Source organism: Triticum aestivum, chromosome 5A (genome assembly GCF_018294505.1).
Source record: "Triticum aestivum cultivar Chinese Spring chromosome 5A, IWGSC CS RefSeq v2.1, whole genome shotgun sequence".
NCBI lineage: Eukaryota > Viridiplantae > Streptophyta > Magnoliopsida > Poales > Poaceae > Triticum > Triticum aestivum.
In genome coordinates, this window is record NC_057806.1 from 92861991 (window position 1) to 92886898 (window position 24908).

General features: G+C 39.9%; 1 protein-coding gene across 3 annotated transcripts; it reads right to left on the reverse strand.

Moving 5' to 3' along the window:
* Nucleotides 1–1857: 1857 nt before the first annotated feature.
* LOC123102459 (uncharacterized) lies at nucleotides 1858–12614 on the reverse strand. 3 transcript variants are annotated; one of them, XM_044523820.1, is made up of 18 exons: nucleotides 12498–12614; nucleotides 12262–12301; nucleotides 12046–12119; nucleotides 11303–11368; nucleotides 11106–11177; nucleotides 10445–10517; nucleotides 9300–9337; nucleotides 9104–9217; nucleotides 5127–5246; nucleotides 4961–5041; nucleotides 4803–4871; nucleotides 4636–4713; nucleotides 4366–4530; nucleotides 3805–3912; nucleotides 3653–3721; nucleotides 3475–3537; nucleotides 3262–3380; nucleotides 1858–3105 (listed from the first exon to the last, which is right to left on the reverse strand). In XM_044523820.1, the coding sequence occupies exons 1-18, from the start codon at nucleotides 12498–12500 to the stop codon at nucleotides 2352–2354; spliced, it is 2106 nt and encodes a 701-aa protein (XP_044379755.1). In that variant the 5' UTR covers nucleotides 12501–12614; the 3' UTR covers nucleotides 1858–2351. The 3 variants fall into 3 exon arrangements, with proteins under 3 accessions (XP_044379755.1, XP_044379754.1, XP_044379753.1); XM_044523819.1 differs by lacking the exon at nucleotides 12498–12614 and having other exon boundaries at nucleotides 1858–3099; nucleotides 12262–12479; XM_044523818.1 differs by lacking the exon at nucleotides 12498–12614 and having other exon boundaries at nucleotides 12262–12476.
* Nucleotides 12615–24908: the final 12294 nt, after the last annotated feature.

Below are 24908 nucleotides of genomic sequence, written 5' to 3' on the forward strand. Positions count from 1 at the left end.
ATCGAATCCTGTAGTAGGTTAGGTTTGGTGGCCTCTCCGTATCTCCCTGCATGAATACGTACTAATTTCAAACAGTTGAACAGTAATGTGGGCAGTAATCAAATGATTAGTTTGTTTCCAAGATGGCTACCCCCGAACTGTTTGTTGATTTGTTCAAATCATCGTCATAATACCAGGGTGCGTGTACCAGTATTTTGTTTGGCTGCACAAACTGTTTGGGATGGAGACTTGGTCGACTCCGACGTCCAAATTGTAGTCGGTTAGCCAAGAGTTTTTATTTTTCAAAATATCTTAGCCGTGTAATATAATAGTAGATCGCAAATTGCATTTCTTTGAATTTTGGGATACCGGTTTCAATGCGCGGCATTTTACCGAAATGCGACGAACACGACGCATAAACACCGCCCGGTAGACACAAGTCGAGGCGTGGTGGCACATGTACAAACTCTCAAGTGGACGAAGAAATGCCAAAAGATAATGGGGGGTTTAGATGCAACATCCGGTGCCAGTGTGTGTGCACTGGTGTATGTTGGGTGGTCCTGCCCATCCACTGCCCCTAATGACACCATAACCACCATTAAACTAGGGGCTTGGACCCTGAATAATGGATAGGCATGCATGCCTATCTCCCATAGCGGCTAAGCTGTTGCTGCTGCTGGCCCTCAACCTGCACGCGGCACAGCTGCTTGCAATGTATATTCCCCTGGTCATGTGTGGCGTGCTCCCTTCCAGCACTGACCCTGCATCTCACTGTTCCTCCAGCTTATTGGTTTGTTGGGCATGTTTGTATGGCTGCTCACAATCAGCTTTTGCCACATGTGCTCCCAATGTGATGCCATGATCCACCTGATTTATCCCCTTTCTTCCTCTTTTCCTTTTCCCCTTTTTTCTTTTCTGAGATGAATGTGGCAGTTAGTTGCCGAGTGTTTGGGTCGCGGCGATGTTATATCTACAAAATGGTCCGTTTCGCTAGTTTCGGCAAATTCTTCTTCTTCATGGAATATTGCTTCCACAAGAGAAGTGGCAAGAATAGTAATAGTACTGTTGCTAGATAATGTGCTATGTGTAGAAAGAACAATGTGAACTGTGGCACACGGACAGAGATGAGTTTGCAAATAATTGGCAAATGATCAAGAAGACTGGTCCTTGTGTGTCAAGTTAGGCACTATATGTGTCAATGATAAGGAAGGAGGGGGTCTCCCTCTTGCCCTACCATGGGTATCCAGCTTGTATCCATTAATCCAACCGACTGATGGAGCATCTGATTTGACTAATAATCCTTTAATTTTTATCTCATTACCCTGGTGTCATTGCAAAAATCACCACGACCATACACAAAAAATATAACGAGATAAAATTATATTCTTCATAATAATGACATAAAAGCATCTTCGATGGTGAATAATCAGGTACTCCCTCCTACTCATATTACTTGTCGCAGCTTTAGTACAACGTTGCGGCAAGTGATATGGATCAGAGGGAGTACCACATTTTCCACGCAAGCACTAACAGATTCAAACTTCAAAAGCTTGACTAACACAAGGGAAGAAAAGCAGCTTGTAAGCAATTTCGTTCACAAGTTATAGTAGAGCTCCTTTTTAGCGAATTGCACGCGCATTCATACACCTGGCTAGCATGAGTATTCAGTACATTAACTCAAGTCAAGCAAAGTAGCAAAGGGTATCATCATTAAGCAATCAAGTTAAGTAGCCATCAAGTGGTAGAAGAAAAGAAAGTGGCATTAGCAAGCCTCAGATCTCCACTTTTCTTGCCATCTGGTCAATCGGTTATCTTGCTTGCCATGCTTTTGATGAGTAAACATGAGAAAGCCAGAGTAGCCAGCATCCAAAGCCAGAGTAGAAAAAAGAAAGTTTGTGACAATTGCTGATAGAGTACTAACAATTTAGATTGTAGCATTTGTGCTGGTGCATACTAAAAATGTCAGAAGGGGTCACGAAATCATAAAACACACTCCAGTGCTCTCGCACCTCCGTTTCATAATACGAGGCGTACTAGGTTTCGTCAAGACAACAAGGATTTGACCAAGAGTTGCTCCATTAATATGTGGTTTATATACATGATAAAAAGAATATCACAAATTATCAGTAAACACTTTCGAATAAGAATCTAGTGCTACCAATTTTATGCCATATAAACCACATGTTAACAAAGTAATTCTTGGTCAGAGCCTTGTCTTAACAAAACCTAATACGCCTTATGTTTGAAACGGAAGGAGTGTTTCATAATGTCAGGTAGTATCACAAATCATAGCCAGGTAAAGCGCACACTGGCTTTTTTCACGGAGAGGTGCCGGGGATTTATTCCAAAACATGCTTCTTCAGTCAATCCGGTCAGTATAAGCTTCCTGAGCGACGCAGGCTTGCTTCTGGCCTGATGGGCTCCCCAGTGAAGGGATCAAACTTGTAAGGCTCCCCTGTGTAGGGATCAAACCTCATCTGCTGATGTTCAGCAGAATATTCAGCAGAGGACCTGGACTTGAATTCTGGTTCTATGTTTGTGGCGTACCCTGTGGCAGATACCAATCTTCTTTCCCTAGAGAGAACAGCTTCGGCTGGTCTTTCAATGTAACTCTGTTCTTGTGTGTATCTTCGCTCTAGATGCCTTCCGGTGTTCTGTCTAGGTTCATGTGCTGATCTCTCAATATAACTCTGCTCATGTATGTTTCTACGATCTAGATGCCTTCCAGTGTCCTGCCTGGTTTCATGTGCTGATCTATCATTATAACTCTGTTCTTGTGTGTATCTTCGATCTAGATGCCTTCCAGTGTCCTGTCTGGGTTCATGTGCCGACCTTTCCTTATAACTATGCTCATGTATGTCTCTTCGATCTAGATGCCTTCCCGTGTCCTGCCTGGCTTCATGTGCGGATCTTTCGTTATAACTCTGTTCTTGTGTGTATATTCGATCTAGTTGCCTTCCAATATTTGGTCGTGGTTCAAGTAGTACTTCTTCTCGCCGCAGTCTTGGCTCTGGGTATCTTACAACAGCGGGTCTTTCTTCGGCATATCTTCTTGACTGAGACACAATTGGATCGTCAACATAAGAGGAGGAAGGATAACCGCCTAGGGAGCTGTATCTACTGCTCCTGCAAATAAAATGGATCTCGATGATCACATATTCACATGAAATATTTGCAATAGCAACCCAGTAAAAGGATGCAAGCAGAGAAGCTACTAAGCTCGTAAAAGAGAAACAGGATCATGCCAATGTCCTTTTGTTCATTGCCCTCGAGGATGCCTACCCGGATGCTGTGTAATCGTAATCTTGATGCCGGTATCGCTTGGTTTGTATTTCAGAATTTCTGGACAAATAAGTAGTATCCTGTAATATTTGTGCTGCGCCAAAAGCCTCAACCTTGCGCTGCAAGTCAAAACTCCATACATTAGAATGCATAGTTGCTTAAAAATACAGCCACGAAAGAAAAAGGGAGATGCTGAATAAGATAAGTAACAACCTTAGCAATTAATGAAAGGAAATATTCTCCTTTATTGCGTTTGTCAGAACCTGTTATCAAAAACTGCATCGAGAATTAATCAGACTAATAGTGCCATTTCAAGCCCAGGTAAGAGGCTTTTGGAAAAGAAAAGTTCAGGTAAGAGCTCAGAGATCATCTACGTGAAACAATTACACACCTGATTAAGGACGGCAACAGCACCTGACTCAGGGAGCTCACTGAGGCTCTTTATGCAATGGATGTCAATCTGGGAAGAAAAATACAGGACGATGATGCTCCGTACCCTCAAAAAACGAAGATAAATAGGAACATTTCTAACAAATTACTTACGTCGTATGGACTGCCAATTCCAAGACGTAAAATACGAAGTAAGAGTTCGTTGACGGCTGAAGGTAGTGAATTAACAGCTGCTTCATAGGGATCAGTGACATCAGACACCTAGGGGATAAAAACGCAAATATGTCAACAAAGATACCACCTTTTTTCCTTTCTGAAGTACGCATTTTATTCAACTCCCTCTATTCCTACACAAGAACCGTGCTGCGAGTATTGATGTCAAATCTTATACTTTATGTTGTTTTGTATGGAAATATAATAGGCGTTTAGAGACAACAACCGTCTGATTCAATAACAGACAAGACTATATCAGAGCATCAAGAGCTGCCAGGTTAATGACCATTTCAATTTTAGAGCAATTGTACTACAACGTGCATCAGCCAAAGATTAGACCTATTAGCACAATATCAAGTCTTAATACGATGGATCTTGTGACAACTAGACAGATATATAAGTGAGCTAAAGCTTTAGCAAGTCAAAAGCTAGCTCAGTTGTACAAATAAATCTGACTTCTTGGCTTTAGTACAAAATGATTATATGGTGTATCACCCATACCCTGTTTGATAGTCTTGGAGCTTTCGTTTGCCGTTCAATCGAATCATGTCCGTATCTGCCATGAGAATAATCTGGCTTGCCTCCTGATACATTTGATCTTCTAGTTTTCACCTCTTCACGACTTCTCTTATTATCGTTCTCTACTGCAGGTCGAGCAACTGAAACCTGTTGTGATGAACAGTACCATGGCTAAATTTGACTAATCAAAAGCAGAAAAAAACAAATTAAGAAGCAAGAAATAGCCCAAAAAAATGGTATTCCTATTCATGCCTGGATCTTGAAAGATGGTCCTCGGTTAGGTCCGCTGACAGTTTTACCATCCATTTCTTTTATTGCATTGTCAAGCTCCTGCAATCAATTAAAATTAATGTAAATTACTTGGTTATAACTTGAGCTATACAACTTAAAATGATATCAGAATTTACACAACTACTTACTGAACGACTGCCAAAGTGAATGAATCCAACTGGGTATTGTCCTTTTCTTGAGACCGCAACCCGAATTACCTAATCAGCAATTACACGTCACTTTAGGATTAACATCACAGATAAGATTGGTAAATGCAAATATGTGATAGCCATGTTGATAGACAAACCTCTCCAAAATGTCCAAAAAGCTTTTTCAAATATTCCTCGTTGGCATTTGCTGGTAGATTACCAACAAAAGCAGTCTTAATCTGTGTATCACCAGAATAGAGAACACAATCAAAACATAAAATAGCTATACTGAAATTAAGAAGAAATGTTCTCCATTGAAATTACCTTGGCCATTTCATCAGCATCCACATTAGACTCCCTCTCAGCCCAATTTATTGCTGGATGCAAAATACCACCAAGCATAAAATCTGTTCTGGAACCAATACGGAGTACACGTGCTGCAGCCTGTGATGTGTGATCGATAGTTTTAGGAGGAAAGGAATCAAAGGAAGATGATCTGTTCAGATAACATGGACTAAAGAACATCTCCGTGATGATATAGATATTTCCCTTTTGCATACATATCAGTAGCATAATCTCAGATCAGTGACGAACCAACATAATATGTTGACAAACATACACATAATTGGCAGCTATGATTAATGTCAGAAGTGAGACTCCGCCGCATGCAATGTCAGCTTAAGATTGTGAGCAGTACATTTGTGCAGAAATGAAGCTAAGGAAAATGGCGAAATGAATGAAGGATCAGCTTGTCAGACTTTCCAAAACAGAAAGGCTCGGTCACTGGCAAGTATCTGATGGGTTAAATTACGAAGGAGATGGAGAGAGAGGGGACAACAGTTTACAGAATAAAATGAGTAACAAGGAAGTGCATGATTCAATCACTTGCAGAGATGAGATCAAATGCTGATTTCCATATTCCAATTCCTTATTCCTACATACTTGTTCTCATCTTTCTGATGCTAAAACTCGAATTAAACATTGGAGCTGTACTACCTATACATGACTTCTGATTCCACCACATGTTCTCCCAGTTTCTAAAGAAAGAGTGAACCAAAATAAATAGCGACAACGGCATAGTACACATTCAGCACGTAATGGAAGCGCCATAGATTGCATATGCTATCAGAGGACCAAACCCTTGATCCCTGAAGAAAAATGAAGACCAAAAACAAAGATGGAGCCTATGTTTTTAAGGCGACACCTTACCGCCTTAGGGAGGGGGGGGCGCTTTGGCGCCTAGGCGGGCGCTTTGGGCGCCTAGGCGCCCAAAGCGGTCGATTTTCCAAAGCGGAGGGGGAGCGCTTCGACGCCTAGGCGTCGCCTTAGGGACGCTTTAAAAACATAGCATGGAGCTGAGTGGCTCGCTAGCTTTAATGTCTTTTGATGGAACCAAGTATATGCGTCCGAAAAATTTGAACGGAAAGACAAGGCTAGGGGTAGTATATGACAGAAGTTGGAACAGAATATACGTAATACGAAGTAGATACTTCAGATATCAGTTACTGATAGAAGAGGAAGAGGGAACTGAAGGACTTATTGTCATTCCTGTTGTCAAGGTGACTGAAACTCCATAAATTCCACGCAATCAAACATTGCGCCCCCGAGCAAGTCTCTTCAGCAGCCGAAAAGGCAAAAAGTTTTGTGGTCTTGGTATCAAAGATCTAGCTACACAAAACAACTGTCTCCTAATGAAATTTGCCTACAGACACCACTGAACCTCAGCTACCCTGGATCTACTGGATCAAGCAACAACACCTCTCTAGCCTACCACAAATAGCTTCCTGCCCAAAACCCTCCTTCCTAACAAAGCTATCCAAACCTAGCTACCAAAGCTTCTAGACATAACTTTCGTGATCTCAAACAATGGCCAGAAAACGTTCTTTTGGCATGACACTTGACCCACCAACAAACCTCTAGCAAAAGCTTCCCCAAACCTCTACTCCCACTCCACAAACACACACGTCCTAGTTGTGCACATCATGCTTTACGGGCTACTTACGACCTCATGAACCGGCTAACCAACGCTGCCTCGAGCGAGCTTGTTGCTCTGTCTTTGTTGTTACAGGATTTCCAGCTGTCGGACAGTCCAGATGAGCGCTTCCTTGTGCATAGCCCCAGCTTCTCCTCCGAGGCTGTCTACGACATATTAATGCAGGAAGTAGTGGAAGATGATCATGCTGACTTAATTTGGCATTTTAGAAACCCGAGCAAGATCAAGATATTGGCCTGGCTGTTATCAGAGGGAGACTAAAATACACGAGCAAACCTGTTCCACAAACATATCGCACCTGATGCTCACTGCCCGCATTGCTCCGGTCCAAAGACACTCTACACCTGTTTGTCTCTTGCCCGGCTGCCACCAGAGTCTGGAATCTGCTCGGTTTACAAACTACAGGAAGATTTCAAGACCTTTGGCTCACTGCTACTCCTGCTGGCCTAGACCCTTGCGTCTGGCCTGAAGCACTGCTCACCATCTTCAAGAATGAGAACCATACTGCCGCTGTAACCGTCACAAACATCTGTAAATGATCTAGACCTCTGGTTGCATCGGTTTAAAAACCCGGTGGATAAGGTGTCAGCCAAGTCTTGGCTTGACTACCTCTCCTTGCAGCTTGCAGCTGACCTTGTAAGTTGTAACTACTTAACCATTGGTCACTTTGGGTAACATATATACAGGTGGGATCCGTGAGACCCATTACAGAGATGCTGCACCCAGAAATTTTAAGCAAAGGTGTAAATTATTCTTTTGGTGTATAACTCACTAATATACCCTCCTTGCATGCAATGTCTCGTCAGATGTAGCAATTGTCACAATAGGTCATCTACTTAATCAGAGAGGATTAGGGATTAACATAAAAATTAGCACAGTGCCCGTGCGTTGGTACGAAACCACCAAAAATATCGAGTTAGGTCACCAGCATTGGAGATCATCGGAAGAGTGTCGGTTTCTTACAACCATTTTGTGGTTCCGACGAAAAAAATGAGAATGGGAAGTCGAGGGGTTGTGGGCGGTCATGAACCAGAGCAACTGAAATGGCTATGCGAGGGCCATCACAAGATTTGAGCGAGAAGTTGTTTCAAATTTTGCAAGTAAGACCGTACATGTTGTTTGTACTTTTTGCAAGAGTGCTGGTCCCACATGCGAGTATGAGTGTATTTGTGTATTTGTGCTCTTTGCAAGGATGTTGGTCCTCCATGCGAGTAGAAGTGGAGAAAGAGGAGTGGACTCACTACCAGCTCTAAACTTTATAAATATAATATAATACGTATATAGGAAAGATATGCCGCCATATCTGTCTCCTGCACTCTGTAAAGGAACTAGTGTAGTGGATAGAAATCCTTGTGAAGATTGGAGATTGATCAAAGATTGGAGGTATGTGTGAATCGAAAGCGGCATATCTGCAATTCTGATATTTCTTTACAAGTATGCCGAACAAAGATTTGTAGGAGACATTAAATACGGGCAACACCTTCAGAAGTATAAAGTTGTTTGCTTTGGTTTTCATATCTTCTGCAGATCCGGAATGTATGGGGAACATTTTCATACGCAAAAAGTTGAGCACAGAAGATTGTCCTTTGCAATGTTAATCAGTCATATAAGAGAAAAGGATGAGAAAATATGTTACGTCATAAAAGTTCATAACCAACACTGAGTATATGACTCCAAGAGATGGGCTGCTTGTCAGCAGAACAAAGGTATGTTGGTAACTTGGTGTCAATTCATTGTCTACCTTCCTAAACTGAGGTAGCAGCACTAAGGATATGCGATTACTTGAGCATGTAATGATGGACTGTCTGATGAACTTATTTTGCTAGATAGACAGATTTATGGCAAGCAATAAAGTGCAGAATCACTGTGCAGCACCAACAGATAAGCAGAAGAATCAATAGAATCTAGTCACATATTCTGAATTTCTGATATAGACATAAGATGGTTTCATCCAATAGGATTGTTTATAAAATTGAGAGGCAATAATATTGGTCAAGTCCTGCAAGATAAATCAACCGACAAGGCTATGGTCAACTATAGTAAACTAGGAGCTAGGAAAGATGTTAAAAAAATATACACATAATCTCAAAGTCAAGAAGGTATGAAAAGTAGCTGATTTATATGCACCTTTAAATAGTTATAATTTATAATTGGAAAATACTAAACAACAGAAAAAATTCAAACCCACCTTATCAGGTCATGTTCGATAAAGAAACTATCAGGTCATGACTTCCACAATAGAATGCACTGGATGATGAAGTTAACCAAAAACGGATTTCCTAGCACAGAATAAAGAATAGATACTTACTCCATGAGAAGAAAATCGCACAAACGCAAAGCCTCGATTTAGACGCCTTTTGCTCGTTGAAGAATCAAGATTTGAAGCCGTTGCAAGGTCAACTGATATGACATCTTTGAATGTCTGAAGGTCAAAGAATTGTATCACTAATTGTATATCCCAGTGATCTTTCTTGAAACATAAAATAAAAGGAAACATGTTCTACCTTATGAATCAATTCTTCAAATTCTTCAGCACTCCATTCTGACAAAAGAAATAGATAGCGCAATGATAAGAATTTAGGTGATAATATACATGCGGTTTTTTCATAAGAAAGTTCTCATAAACCAACATTTTAACAAGAAATTTTGTCAAGAACAACTGTTCACAGTACAAGTCAAAAGTTTGTCAGACCCAATATATATCTAAAATTTAGAATGGGTGTTTTCCACCCCTCAACTATTGTCTGAGTGTAGCTTTCATCCTTGTATTCTAAAACCGCCCAAAGTCGGTCTCTCAACTATCCACACCGTCCAATTTTCATCTCTCAAAGCGGTTTTGTCCCTTCCAAGGCGGTTTTGGATGACGTGCGCCTACATATCAGCCACAACACCATGTATTTGTGACATGGTAGACACGTGGTGATGATGTGGCCTACACCTACACGTCAGTGCCACATTACTCAAAACCGCTTTCAAAAGGCCAACTGCTCCAAGGGATGAAAATTGCCCTGTAATGATAGTAGAGCGACCAGCTTTGAGTGGTTTTAGAGTTCAGGGGTGAAAGCTACATTCATGTAATAGTTGAGGACGAAAAACAATATTTCCCTTCTTTTAATGAAAACAGAGGTTGGACTTGATAGCTTGGTCTTTTCATCAACTGTATCTCTTTTTATAGTAGAGAATCTGACCTCGGTATCAATTTCATCAACTGTATAGTCATGTGATTTTTGTTTCCGTATTGATTGTTATTCTATTTATTTTGACCTCCATACTTCGATCAAGATATTGGACACAGAATGCCAATCTTTAAAAAGATGGGGGGGGGGGGGGGTGGAGTGATCAGCTGTTGCACAAAAAAACAGGTCTTATATTAAAAAAGAATAGTAGAACTTCGCCATGATAATTTTTAGTATTTGTTCTTTCATACTTCTAATAGATATCTCTGGTTGGGCAATTGTGAACAGCTTGTGGGCAATATGAGATAAGAGCTGACTAGGAGAAAGAAGTAAGCGGATCTTGCAGCTGTTTCCATTCCTTCATTTAGGTCTCGAACTATTAAGTAGAAGATCAAGCACTAATCTGATGGATCAAATGCTTTCGGAAATTTTCTGCATTCTGATTATGAAGGTTCTTTCTGAGTGAAGCTTACCTTTGCAAAGATTTCCAAAGAAGAGTGTATCTTGATCCAAAGAAAGATCAACAGCTAGTCGCTTTCCTTGAAGCTAGTAGAGAACAAACAACAAATATATTATTCATGTCAAGATTAATATATGTGATGTAATAAAGATGTTTAATTCCATGATACTGAATAAGAAAGCTAGCGTCTTTCTCTCTCAACTCAACACAAAACTACAAAGGGAAGAAAAGGTGAACTTGTGACAACATTTTTATGATATTGATAAGGATATAAACAGCTCATTAAATAAGTATAATGACTAACAGAGCTATTAAGAACTAGTAATGCATGCAAATTTATGATACTGATAGGTGGAGTGTATAATAACTAACTTGAAATTTCTTTTCTGGTCATGTAATTGAAGGAATTTACCTCACTAACCTCTAAATTTAGCCATTTCAGCCACAATAAAAAGCAGGTTGGTGGGTGTCACCAATTTATTTGCAATCATGTCTAGTTCCTTATAGTATATCATTGAAAAAGTACTCTTATAGTAAAGATAACAGTTGATTATTTCCTAGATTCTACTTGAGATTTGAGGAAATGGGGGATTAGAAAGTTTTAAAACATATGTACATATAATGTGTGATATGGAAATTTCTACAGCAACTAAAAAGAAGTTTGGTGCTCTTGCCTCAATCCCATTCTTTTGCCTTTTAGCAATATAAGCACACTCCCTTTCTGCAAATCTCACAAATCCAAATCCCTGAGGAAGTTTGGGAAAATTAATGTTGATAAAATTCGTGATAAAAGTTACTCGATAGTATATTACTATGTCTGAAGAATCGAAACATCTATTGCAATGTCATAAGAGTTGCAATAAAACCAGACCTTGGAAACACCATTCTGATCCTTCATTATGTGTAAGTCAACAATCTCACCACAAGTAGAAAATATCTGCTCATGAAATGGTCAGTCCAACGAGTATGTGGCAACCAGAAGAAATGAAAAAAAAACACCCTTTTTTACATGAATAGATGAAAGTTAACGAATCAATTATGTAACTATTATTAATTTACAATGGATAAAATATACTTAAAGCTCAGCAGTCCAATGACCAATAATTAAGCGAAATTTCTAGCCATTGTAGTACTACATATTTCTGTTATTACTAGCTAGAGCACGACAATATTGCCTGCAGACAGATTTACCAAGCCACGTCCAAAAATTACAGAACCAGTTAAGCTTCTGGTAGATACAAAACATGGTTTAGGTGTGCCAATACATTTGATTTGATTGGCATGTCTTACACAACATCCACATCTAAAATGGGCGAGTAAACCGTGCCATTAGCAGGTTTTCAGATTAACCTACAAACCAGCTGGTCACCCCCTGTTGGATTGCAGAAAACTATAGCTGGAGATAAACAATGCGAAACGGTGGAATATATAATGCTACCAGACAGTTATTCAGCTGACAATATACTGTTCCTAAACATGGCTTCTACAAATCACATCGGAGATGCAAGCACTTGAGGTAATAGTCTGTCCTTGCGCAGTACACCATTCCTGAATGACACCAACAAGCAACACCTCATACACAAGTGGGTGTTGGCGGCTGTAGACAAAACCAACCTCTCGGAGTGTCCCCTCCGTCGCCGACCGCGGCAGCCCGCCGACGAACACCTCGGCGCCTTTCACCCGCCGGTCTGCACACATACCAGCACGTCATTCAATGCGCAGCGCAAGTGCACAGGCACGCCCAGAATCAGATCCCAAAATCCCAGAACAAATTCGCTCGGCTTCTCCGCAGCAGACTGCGCGAAACACAAATAAGCCCAGCAGCCTCACCTTGCTCGTCGTAATCCCCTTGCGACGCCGCCCTCCTGTCCTGAAATCCCCAGGAAAAAAACAAAAACAAAATCAGAGACGAGGTCATCTCGGCAAAACCTGCACCGAACCGGGCGCCGCGACGACCGGGCGGACCGCCGGCGCCGCGCGGCGTCGAACCCGGCCGCGCCTGCGCGAAAGGAATCGAGGAACGCGACGGAAATTCACGGGCTCGGGGTGTGAGTTCCGAGTAGTACCATTTTTGGTTCTTCTCTTCTTCAGCCGAGAGCCCGAGACGAGACGCAAAACAGAGAGACGACTGTGGTTTTAGGCTGGTCGCAATTGGGAGGAATCTATGAGTAACATCACATATTCCAATACAAATTTATTTATGTGGCATATATTTAATAAAGAGAGAGGTGCTTGTGGTAACTAGCTAAGTTACCGAAATATCACACACTCCAAGAAACAATGAGTCTATAACCTAATAAATACATTGTTGCATGACACTACATAGATGTTCTTACCCACTATGGAGATAGTAACATAGTCTAGAAAAATGTGTATGTTACTAGCTTATGTTCTTGTCCATTGTGACCAGCCTTATAACCAACAGGGCCCGCGCGGCCCGGCCTATCGGAAAGCGTACCTGTCCGGCCCGTCCCTGCTGTAGGCCTCCGTTCTTTTGTTTTTTCTTTTATAGCAAAGAATGAGATATGTTCTTTTTTTTAGTTCAGAATGAGAGATGTTTGTAGATTAAAAAAAGAATGAGAGATGTTCGTACTGTATTAAAGCAAGGAGTTGCTGTTTTTATGTCTTTTGAGTGCTTTCATTTTCAGCACTGCCGTCGTATGTGTAATAGTGTAGCGCATGTTGTTGTGAGGTATGGTTATGGTTTGGCCGAGGCCCTGTTGTTTGGGGTGAGTTTGTGCTGGAGTTTGTTTCTGTTCTGGTAGCCAGTGATATTGCTGGGTCCAGTGTTTAAATGAAAACTTTTTTCACTGTCAAAGAAAAGGTTGAAGTGTAACGAACAAGAGAAATATACATTGTCTAAACTCCATTCCTTCTATTTATACAACAACAAAGGACACAATGAATATGTGAATATGTGCCTATTCAGAGAGGCATATGGGCGAAATAGTTTCGAATGGAGCCGCCATATGGCGGGCTTCATCCAACTATGGAATAATGCACGCACACCACGAGTAAGTCACCCAGGTAGTTGTTAATTGTATTTTCTTTTTTATTTCTATTTTTTGGGTATATGGTTATATGAAGTCATTAATTTTAAACAAAATCCAAATCAATTCCAAGATTTCAAAAAATCAAAAAATTCCAATAGCAACTTAAAAATGATAAATGTTTCTTTTTGGGTTCAATATTTTCATATTTATTAAATATTTACTGTAGTGACTCTTTAGTGTTCCACACAGGATTGCGATGCAATTCATAGATATTCACACATAAAAATAAAAATGGTCATATTTCAATCATTTCAGAACCTTTCCAAAGCCATTTTCACAGATATTTTCATTGTTTTAGTTATCAAAAACATTTCATGGACATTTCACACAATTTTCAATTGTTTGAAAATAGTTTACATTCACACATGTTTTAGTTATTCCAGACATATGCCAACCAATTTCAATTTATCAATTAATTTCAAAAAGCATCCCACATACATTTTCACAATTGTTTCAATTTTTTCAAACATGCTTCAACTGTATGATGAACTTCAAAACTATTTCACACATGATTTAATGACAATTTCAAATCTTCAAACGTTTTTTCATTATATCAACTTATTTAAATAATATTTCTCCCTCGGTTTAACAAGAAGTTCAATTTTTCAATAAATTTCCATATTTTGGTCATATTTTAAAAAATGTGTTCTTGAAAATTATTTTAAACTTCTTGAAGTCTTTAGAAAAAAAATCTTTTTTGGAAAATCCTTTTTACATTCATTGGTATAATGTATTATTTTGAGTATTTTGCGAATATTCCTAAAAAATGATATATGTAGTTCATACGTATCAAACGTATCCATATGTTTTGTTATGTTCATTTTCACATTGTTTTGGCATGGTGCACATGCTGAGAGAACATTCACACACTGGAGGTGTTAACACAACTCTCATAAAAAACGCATGCATGCATGCACAGGAGGTACATGATGACATTAGTTCTTTCAATGGTACTTCACAAAACTATAAAGTGTTTTTACTCTTAAACTGTGCATTCGATTTATGATTTTTTCTTCACTGTCACCTTTGTGTTGACGAAAGCTTTGATACTAGATGCCATATGTGTAGGTTTTGATAAAAGTAAACAAAATAAAAGTTGCCATGTAGTTGGTATTGATATCAAAGTTGCCACCTGGTAACTTTGATACAAACATGGTGAGAATTTGATATAAACACGTTGGAACTTTGACACTAACACAATGACAGCTTTCTTTAGTGTAGGGTGGGACCATCTTAAAAGTTTTAACCTATTAAAGGAATGAAGATGCCATTGTATTAATATCAAAGTCGTCACGTTGTAACTTTGATACCAGCACGGTGGCAACTTTGACAATAATACAATGGCAACTTCATTTATTGTGGCATGGGAACTTTAGGAATGGAAAAGGTTTTGACGGAACATAGTTGCAAAGTCCTTGACGATACAAGCGAGCGGTGAAAGCATATTGGGAATCGGTTATATAATTTAGTCTATATAATTTTTTTGTTGTAAAAGAAATTGTACTCTGCATACATCATCACATGCATGCATGCAGCTACCCCTAGACTTTTGCATGTGAATGCATGGCTCTCATTGGGTTACGCCAAAAAATATTCCAGGACGTTTACTCATTATCATTTTCACATATTAATCCAATGCCAAGTGTCAGGTTGTTTGTTTTGCTATTTGTGTGCAACCGAAATAAATGTTTTTGGAGGACGAGAAATCACCAAAAAAGCATTTTGCCAAAAGGGATGTCCAGGAGATCTGGGGAGGGGGTTGGGGTCCCAAATGTGGCAGCGATGGAGCCAGGAGGGCCACACACCCATGCGCCCTAGGTTTGGGACGCGCCACATGGGCGTGTGGGGCCCACATGGCTCCCCTTGTTGCATCTTCGCCCCAACGGCTTTATACCCCCCGAAAAACTTAATTTTGAATATACAAATATTTGTGTGTCGTTGTTTCATCTAGAACCGAGGCCATCCAATCTAGAGGTCTTACCTTGCCGGTGAGGGAAATTGCCGCTGGAGTCATCATCATCAACTCTATTGCTCCAATGACTATGTACCAGTAGTCCTCCTTGAACTAGGGCTCCATAACAGTAACTATGTGGCATCTACTCCCTCTCGTTCTTCAATACAAAGATCACATAAGTTGTCCAACATGACTGTGATCAAATCTTATGTAATTCTTGGTGTGTGTTGTTGCAGTGTGATGAATTGCCACATTATGATCAGATTATATACGGATTATTTATCGTTTGCTTTGTTTCTTTGCTACATGATTTATATATACACATGTTCTCTGATCTATTAGGCGTGCCTAGACGAGCGATCTCCAAGAGGGAGTTGTGTATGTTGGTTGGGATTTAACCTTTCAAGTAATCCATCTCAATGACAAGAAGAGGAAAAAAATTGTAGCGTGTTACTGCCACTAAGGATAAAAAAGATTAAAAAAATATAGATGTCAAGTTGTCTTGGTGATGAACTGTAGGTAAAGAGAATATGCTATCAACAATATGTCACATTCAATAAAAAAAATTATTTCACCTTTCTTAATGCAATATTCTATTTTATTATTGAGTACTTTGAGATGCATCATGAATTTCGGTCTTGAAGTAGAATACTCCATCCGTTTCCGAATATAAGGTGTATTGATCTCCATGCAAGTCTACCATTTGAATGTTTAACCAAGATTATAGGATAAAATAACAGCATATGCAATACTTAATAGATAAAGTATTAAATTACTTTTCATGATGGATTAAATGATATAAATTTTGTATTGTGGATATTGATATATTTTTCTAAAAACTCGGTCAAACATGCACTCGTTTAACTTTTTAGAAAACAAATGCATGCCTTATATAAAGGAACAGAGGGAGTATTAGTTATGGGTGCATGTTGGATAGCGGTCTATAAACATAAAGACGTAATGCCTATATGCAATCATGACATGTATGATTAAGCATAAAAATTGTAATTTAATTGATACACAATTGTAGTTTATGTACCATGCTTATGTTGTTTGTCGAGGTGCCACTAGTTAAATTATGGATCTTGGTCCATTATTCTCCATAAATACAACTATGTTTTTTCATTCTATTGTTCAATAAAAATATGAATTTTAATTATATTGCATGCGAAAATCAACTCCATACAAACAATATATCAATCCTTGTAACTAGCTTTGCTGGTGAGATTGACACCTGCACAAAACTAAGTTGGGGACCAAGAAAGATATTTTAGTTGAGTGCTGGGCTATCACTGGCTAGTAGGAGAAATCATATTGATACCTTGGTTCTCACACTGGAGGAGGATGCTTTCGATACGACAAACCCTTGGTGTTCAGATTCCAACAAAATATTCTTTTTTACACTATGTTATTAGCCAAGGATATCAAGAAGTGATTAATAGTGTATTTAAATAATGCTAGCAGTATACCTGAATATTAAAGAAACACTCAATGGTGGATTATGCTTTGCCACACGGCGGAGCCGTTATAAAGTATGGGTTGCTCATCGCATGGAGGTTGGCACATGACAACTGCCATCAATTGCTAATAAGCATCTGACATGTGATTGTAATCTTAATAGTGCACATTAAACTGATGAAACATAAGTCTGAAACATTTGAAAAGTTCAAAGAATTTTAGAGTGAAGTGAAAAATCATCGTAACAAGAAAATGAAGTTTCTACGATCTGATCGCGGAGGCGAATATTTGAGTTACGAGTTTGGTCTTCATTTGAAACAATGTGGAATAGTTTAGCAACTCACACCACCTGGAACACCACAGTATAATGGTGTGTCTGAACGTTGTAATCGTACTTTATTGGATATGGTGCGATCTATGATGTCTCTTACCGATTTACCACTATCGTTTTGGGGTTATGCATTAAAGACAGCTGCATTCACGTTAAATAGGGAACCATCTAAATCCGTTGAGATGACACCGTATGAACTATGGTTTGGCGAGAAACCAAAGCTGTCATTTCTTAAAGTTTGGGGTTGCGATGCTTATGTGAAAAAAAATTCAAACTGATAAGCTCGAACCCAAATCGGAGTAGTGTGTCTTCATAGGATACCCAAAAAACGGTTGGGTACACCTTCTATCACATATCCAAAGGCAAGCTATTTTGTTGCTAAGAATGGATCCTTTCTAGAGAAGGAGTTTCTCTCAAAAGAAGTGAGCGGAAGGAAAGTTGAACTTGATGAGGTAATTGTACCTTCTCCCGAATTGGAAAGTAGTTCATCACAGAAATCAGTTTCCAGTGATTCCTACACCAATTAGTGAGGAAGCTAATGATGATGATCATGAAACTTCAGATCAAGTTACTACCGAACCTCGTAGGTCAACCAGAGTACGGTTCGCGCCAGAGTGGTACGGTAATCCTGTTCTGGAAGTCATGTTACTAGACCATGACAAACCTACAAACTATGAGGAAGCGATGATGAGCTCAGATTCCGCAAAATGGCTCGAGGCCATGAAATCTGAGATGGGATCCATGTATGAGAACAAAGTATGGACTTTGATTGACTTGCCCGATGATCGGTGAGTCATTGAGAATAAGTGGATCTTCAAGAGGAAGACGGACGCTGATAGTAGTGTTATTATCTACAAAGCTCGAATTATCGCGAAAAGTTTTTGACAAGTTCAAGGTGTTGACTACAATGAGATTTTCTCACTCGTATCGATGCTTAAAAGTCTGTCTGAATCATGTTAGCAGTTGCCGCATTTTATGAAATCTGGCAAATGGATGTCAAAACTACATTCCTTAATGGATTTCTTAAAGAAGAGTTGTATACGATGCGACAATAAGGTTTTGTCAATCCTAAAGGTACTAACAAAGTGTGTAAGCTCCAGCGATCCATCTATGGACTGGTGCAAGCATCTCGGAGTTGGAATATATACTTTGATAAAGTGATCAAAGCATATGGTTTTATATAGACTTGCGGTGAAGCCTGTATTTACAAGAAAGTGAGTGGGGACACTACAACATTTCTGATAAGTATATGTGAATGACATATTGTTGATCGGAAATAATGTAGAATTTTCTGGAAAGTATAAAGGAGTATTTGAAAAGAGTTTTTCAAAGAAAGACCTCGGTGAAGCTACTTACATATTGAGCATCAAGATCTATAGAGATAGATCAAGACGCTTGATATATTTTCAATGAGTACATACATTGACAAGATTTTGAAGTAGTTCAAAATGGAACAGTCAAAGAAGGAGTTCTTGCCTGTGTTACAAGGTGTGAAGTTGAGTAAAGACTCAAAACCCGACTACGGCAGAAAATAGAAAGAGAATGAAAAGTCATTCCCTATGCCTCAGTCATAGGTTCTATAAAGTATGACATGCTGTGTACCAGACCTATTGTGTACCTCACCATAAGTTTGGAAAGAGGGTACAATAGTGATCCAGGAGTGGATCACTGGACAGCAGTAAAAATGTCCTTAGTGGAATAAGGAAATGTTTCTCGGTTATGAAGGTGACAAAGAGTTCGTCGTAAAGAGTTATGTCGATGCAAGCTTTAACACCGATCTGGATGACTCTAAGTCTCGATCTAGATACATATTAAAAGTGGGAGCAATTAGCTAGAGTAGCTCCGTGCAAAGCATTGTCTACATAGAAAATTTTCAAAATACATACGGCTCTGAATATGGCAGACCCGTTGACTAAATTTCTCTCACAAGCAAAACATGATCACTCTTTGGGTGTTAATCACATAGCGATGTGAACTAGATTATCAGCTCTAGTAAACCATTTTGAGTGTTAGTCACATGGAGATGTGAACTAATCACATAAAGATGTGAACTATTTGTGTTAAATCACATGACGATGTGAACTAGATTATTGACTCTAGTGCAAGTGGGAGACTGAAGGAAATATGCCCTAGAGGCAATAATAAAGTTGTTATTTATATTTCCTTATATCATGATAAATGTTTATTATTCATGCTAGAATTGTATTGACCGGAAACTTAGTACATGTGTGAATACATAGACAAACAGAGTGTCACTAGTTTGCCTCTACTTGACTAGCTCATTGAATCAATGGTGGTTATGTTTCCTAACCATAGACATGAGTTTTCATTTGATTAATGGGGTCACATCATTAGAGAATGATGTGATTGACTTGGCCCATTCCGTTAGCTTAGCACGATGATCGTTTAGTGTGTTGCTACTGCTTTCTTCATGACTTATACATGTTCCTCTGACTATGAGATTATGCTACTCCCGAATACCGGAGGAACACTTTGTGTGCTACCAAACGTCACAACATAACTGGGTGATTATAAAGGTGCTCTACAGGTGTCTCTGAGGGTACTTGTTGAGTTGGCATAGATCGAGATTAGGATTTGTCACTCCGATTGTCGGCGAGGTATCTTTGGGCCCTCTCGGTAATGCACATCACTATAAGCCTTGCAAGCAATGTGACTAATGAGTTAGTTGCGGGATGATGCATTACGGAACGATTAAAGAGACTTGCCGGCTACGAGATTGAACTAGGTATAGAGATACCAATGAACGAATCTCAGGCAAGTAACATACCGATGACAAAGGGAACAACGTATGTCGTTATGTGATTTGACCGATAAAGATCTTCATAGAATATGTGGGAGCCAATATGAGCATCCAGGTTCCGCCATTGGTTATTGACCGGAGACGAGTCTCGGTCATATCTACATAGTTCTCGAACCCGTAGGGTCCGCACGCTTAACAACATTCGGTGACGATCGGTAATATGAGTTTATGTGTTTTGATGTACCGAAGGTAGCTCGGAGTCCTGGATGAGATCGGGGACGTTACGAGGAGTCTCGAAATGGTTGAGACATAAAGATCGATATATTGGACGACTATATTCGGACATCGTAAAGGTTCCGAGTGATTCAGGTATTTTTTGGAGTACCGGAGAGTTACAGGAATTCATCGGGGAGTATATTGGCCTTATTGGGCTTTAGGGGAAAGAGAGAGGGGAGGTTGTGCCCCCCAAGGCTTAGTCCGAATTGTACTAAGGGAAGGGGCGACGCCCCTTCCTTCCTTCTCTTCTCTTTTCCCTTTCCTTCTCTCCTACTCCTACTACATGGAAGGGGGGATCCTACTCCCGGTGGGAGTAGGACTCCCCTTGGGGCGCGCCTAGGAGGGCCGGCCTCTCCCCCTCCTCCACTCCTTTATATACGTGGCTAGGGGCACCCCATAGACACACAAGTTGATCAGTTGATCTTTTAGCCGTGTGTGGTGCCCCCCTCCACCATAATCCACCTCGGTCATATCGTAGCGGTACTTAGGCGAAGCCCTGCGCCGGTAGCATCATCATCAGCACGCCGTCGTGCTGACGGAAATCTCCCTCGAAGCTCTGCTGGATCGGAGTTCGTGGGACGTCACCGAGCTGAACGAGTGCTGAACTCGGAGGTGTCGTACGTTTGGTACTTGGATCGGTCGGATCATGAAGACGTACGACTACATCAACCGCGTTCTCATAACGCTTCCGCTTACGGTCTACGAGGGTACGTAGATGATACTCTCCCCTCTCGTTGCTATGCATCATCATGATCTTGCGTGTGCGTAGGATTTTTTTTTGAAATTACCACGTTCCCCAACACAAACCCCATGATATGATACGCTCTATCACACATAAACCTCCTTATATCTTCCTCAAAACAGCCACCATACCTACCTATTATTGCATTTCCATAGTCATTCCGAGATATATTACCATACAACTTTCCACCATTTCATTTATGACACGCTTCATCATTGTCATATTGCCTTGCATGATCATGTAGTTGACATCGTATTTGTGGCAAAGCCACCATGCATAATTTATCATACATGTCACTCTTGATTCATTGCCCTCCCCGGTACACCGCCGGAGGCATTCATATAGAGTCATATTTTGTTCTAGTATCGAGTTGTAATCATTGAGTTGTAAATAAATAGAAGTGTGATGATCATCATTAATAGATCATTGTCCCAAATAAAAAAAGTGGAAAGGCCAAATAAATAAAGGAAAGGCCCAAAAAAAGAAAAAAAAAGAGAAATAAAAAGGGACAATGCTATTACCTTTTTTTCCACACTTGTGCTTCGAAGTAGCACCATGATCTTTATGATAGAGAGTCTCTTGTTTTGTCACTTTCATATATTAGTGAGAATTTTTCATTATAGAACTTGGCTTGTATATTCCAACAATGGGCTTCCTCAAATGCCCTAGGTCTTCGTGAGCAAGCAATTTGGATGCACACCCATTTAGTTTATTTTGTTGAGCTTTCATACATTTATAGCTCTAGTGCATCCGTTGCATGGCAATCCCTACTCCTTGCATTGACATCTATTGATGGGCATCTCCCTAGCCCGTTGATTAGCCGCGTCGATGTGAGACTTTCTCCTTTTTTGTCTTCTCCACATAACCCCCATCATTATATTGTATTCCACCCATAGTGCTATATCCATGGCTCACGCTCATGTATTGCGTGAAAATTGAAAAAAGTTTGAGATTACTAAAGTATGAAACAATTGCTTGGCTTGTCATCGGGGTTGTGCATGATGAGAGCATTCTTGTGTGATGAAAATGGAGCATGACCAAACTATATGATTTTGTAGGGATGAACTTTCTTCGGCCCACGTTATTTTGAGAAGACATGATTGCTTAGTTAGTATGCTTGAAGTATTATTATTTTTATGTCAATATTAAAATTTTATCTTGAATCTCTCGGATCTGAATATTCATGCCACAATAAATAAAATTACATTGCGAATTATGCTAGGTAGCATTCCAAATCAAAAATTCTATTTTTATCATTTACCTACTCGAGGACGAGCAGGAATTAAGCTTGGGGATGCTTGATATGTCTCCAACGTATCTATAATTTTTTTATTGTTCCATGCTATTATATTATTTGTTTTGGATGTTTAAAGAGCTTTATTATACACTTTTATATTATTTTTGAGACTAACCTACTAATCCAAGGCCCAGTGCAAATTGATGTTTTTTTTGCCTATTTCAGTGTTTCGCAGAAAAGGAATATCAAACGAAATCCAAATGGAATGAAACCTTCGGGAGAGTTATTTTTGGAACAAACATGATCCAGGGCACTTGGAGTAGACGTCAAGAAAGAAGCGAGGCGACCACGAGTCAGGGAGGCGCGCCTGCCCCCCTAGGCGCGCCCCCACCCGCGTGGGCCCCTCACAGCTCCACCGACCCACTTCTTCCTCCTATATATATTCATATACCCCGAAAACATCCAGGAGCACCATGAAACCCTATTTCCACCGCCGCAACCTTCTGTACCCAAGAGATCCCATCTTGGGGCCTTTTCCGGAGCTTCGCCGGAGGGGGAATTGATCACGGAGAGCTTCTACATCAACACCATAGCCTCTCCGATGATGTGTGAGTAGTTTACCACAGACCTTCGGGTCCATAGTTATTAGCTAGATGGCTTCTTCTCTCTCTTTGGATCTCAATACAATGTTCTCCTCGAACTTCTTGGAGATCTATTCGATGTAATTCTTTTTGCGGTGTGTTTGTCGAGATCCGATGAATTGTGGGTTTATGATCAAGTTTATCTATGAACAATATTTGATTCTTCTATGAAATCTTTTATGTATGATTTGTTCTCTTTGCAAGTCTCTTCGAATTATCAGTTTGGTTTGGCCTACTAGATTGACATTTCTTGCAATGGGAGAAGTGCTTAGCTTTGGGTTCAATCTTGCGGTGTCCTTTCCCAGTGACAACATGGGCAGCAAGGCACGTATTGTATTATTTCCATCGAGGATAAACAGATGGGGTTTATATCATATTGCTTGAGTTTATCCCTCTACATCATGTCATCTTGCCTAATGCGTTACTCTGTTCTTATGAACTTAATACTCTAGATGAATGCTGGATAGCAGTCGATGTGTGGAGTAATAGTAGTAGATGCAGAATTGTTTTGGTCTACTTGTCGCAGACGTGATGCCTATATACATGATCATGCCTAGATATTCTCATAATTATGCACTTTTCTATCAATTGCTCGATAGTAATTTGTTCACCCACCGTAATACTTTTGTTATCTTGAGAGAAGCCACTAGTGAAACCTATGGCCCCCAGGTCTATCTTTTATCATATAAGTTTCCAATCTATTTTACTTTGCAATCTTTATTTTCCTATCTATATCATAAAAATACCAAAAATATTTATCTTATTATCTCTATCAGATCTCACTCTCGTAAGTGACCGTGAAGGGATTGACAACCCCTTTATCGTGTTGGTTGCGAGGTTCTTATTTGTTTGTGTAGGTACGAGGGACTGCGTGTAGTCTCCTACTGGATTGATACCTTGGTTCTCAAAAACTGAGGGAAATACTTATGCTACTTCGTTGCATCACCTTTTCCTCTTCAAGGGAAAAACAACGCAGTGCTCAAGAGGTAGCAAAGGCCCATTAACTTCCCCCGACGAATTCCCGTAACTCTCCGGTATTCCGAAAAATACCCGAATCACTCGGAACCATTCCGATGTCCGAATATAGCCTTCCAATATATCAAACTTTACCTCTCGACCATTTCGAGACTCCTCATCATGTCGGTGATCTCATCTGGGACTCCGAACAAACTTTGGTCATCAAATCACATAACTCATAATATAAATTGTCATCGAACGTTAACATGCGGACCCTATGGGTTCAAGAACTATGTAGACATGACCGAGACACATCTCCGGTCAATAACCAATAGCGGAACCTGGATGCTCATATTGGCTCCTACATATTCTATGAAGATCTTTATCGGTCAAACCACATAACAACATACGTTTTTTTGACTGGGGACTGTAGGGGAAAAACCCCACAGCATATCAAAACTTTATTAAAAGGCAATACAAGTACAAGTACAAGGGGGATTACAAGGGGTAATCAAGCTAGTCTAAATAAAGGAGGAAAAACAACAAACAGGCTCAAGGTGGAAGAAAAGAGATCCATTTAAGGAGATCCTCCTTATAAGCATGCTTAACCCTATATTGCATTAGAGCAATATCATGAAGAAAAGCTGTTCTCCATTTATTAAATCCATCTCTCTCATGCCTAAAGACCTTAGCATTTCTGACAATCCATATATTCCAGCAAGCTATAAAGACCACTTCAGAGAAGAAAGGTTTCCTGAAACTCCTGTTTGCATTGATGACCAGCTCCTTCATCGAGTCACCTGATGACCAATCAATTTGCAAATAGTTCCAAACCCTGACACTAAAATTGCAATTGAAGAACAGTTCCATAACAACATACATTGTTCCCTTTGTCATCGGTATGTTACTTACGCGAGATTCGATCATCGGTATCATCATACCTAGTTCAATCTCGTTACCGGCAAGTCTCTTTACTCGTTCCGTAATGCATCATCCCGCAACTAACTCATTAGTCACATTGCTTGCAAGGCTTATCGTGATGTGCATTACCGAGAGGGCCCAGAGAT

What these genes read in the sequence shown, in the direction of transcription:
- LOC123102459 (XM_044523818.1), bottom strand. Translation starts at nt 12,349, where the DNA reads ATGACCTCGTCTCTGATTTTGTTTTTGTTTTTTTCCTGGGGATTTCAG. An exon ending in GGCAAAAGAATGGGATTGAG is followed by an intron (nt 10,518 to 11,105) that starts GCAAGAGCACCA and finishes GTTCTCTACTAG; the next exon opens with CTTCAAGGAAAGCGACTAGC. An exon ending in GACCATCTTTCAAGATCCAG is followed by an intron (nt 4,531 to 4,635) that starts GCATGAATAGGA and finishes TCATCACAACAG; the next exon opens with GTTTCAGTTGCTCGACCTGC.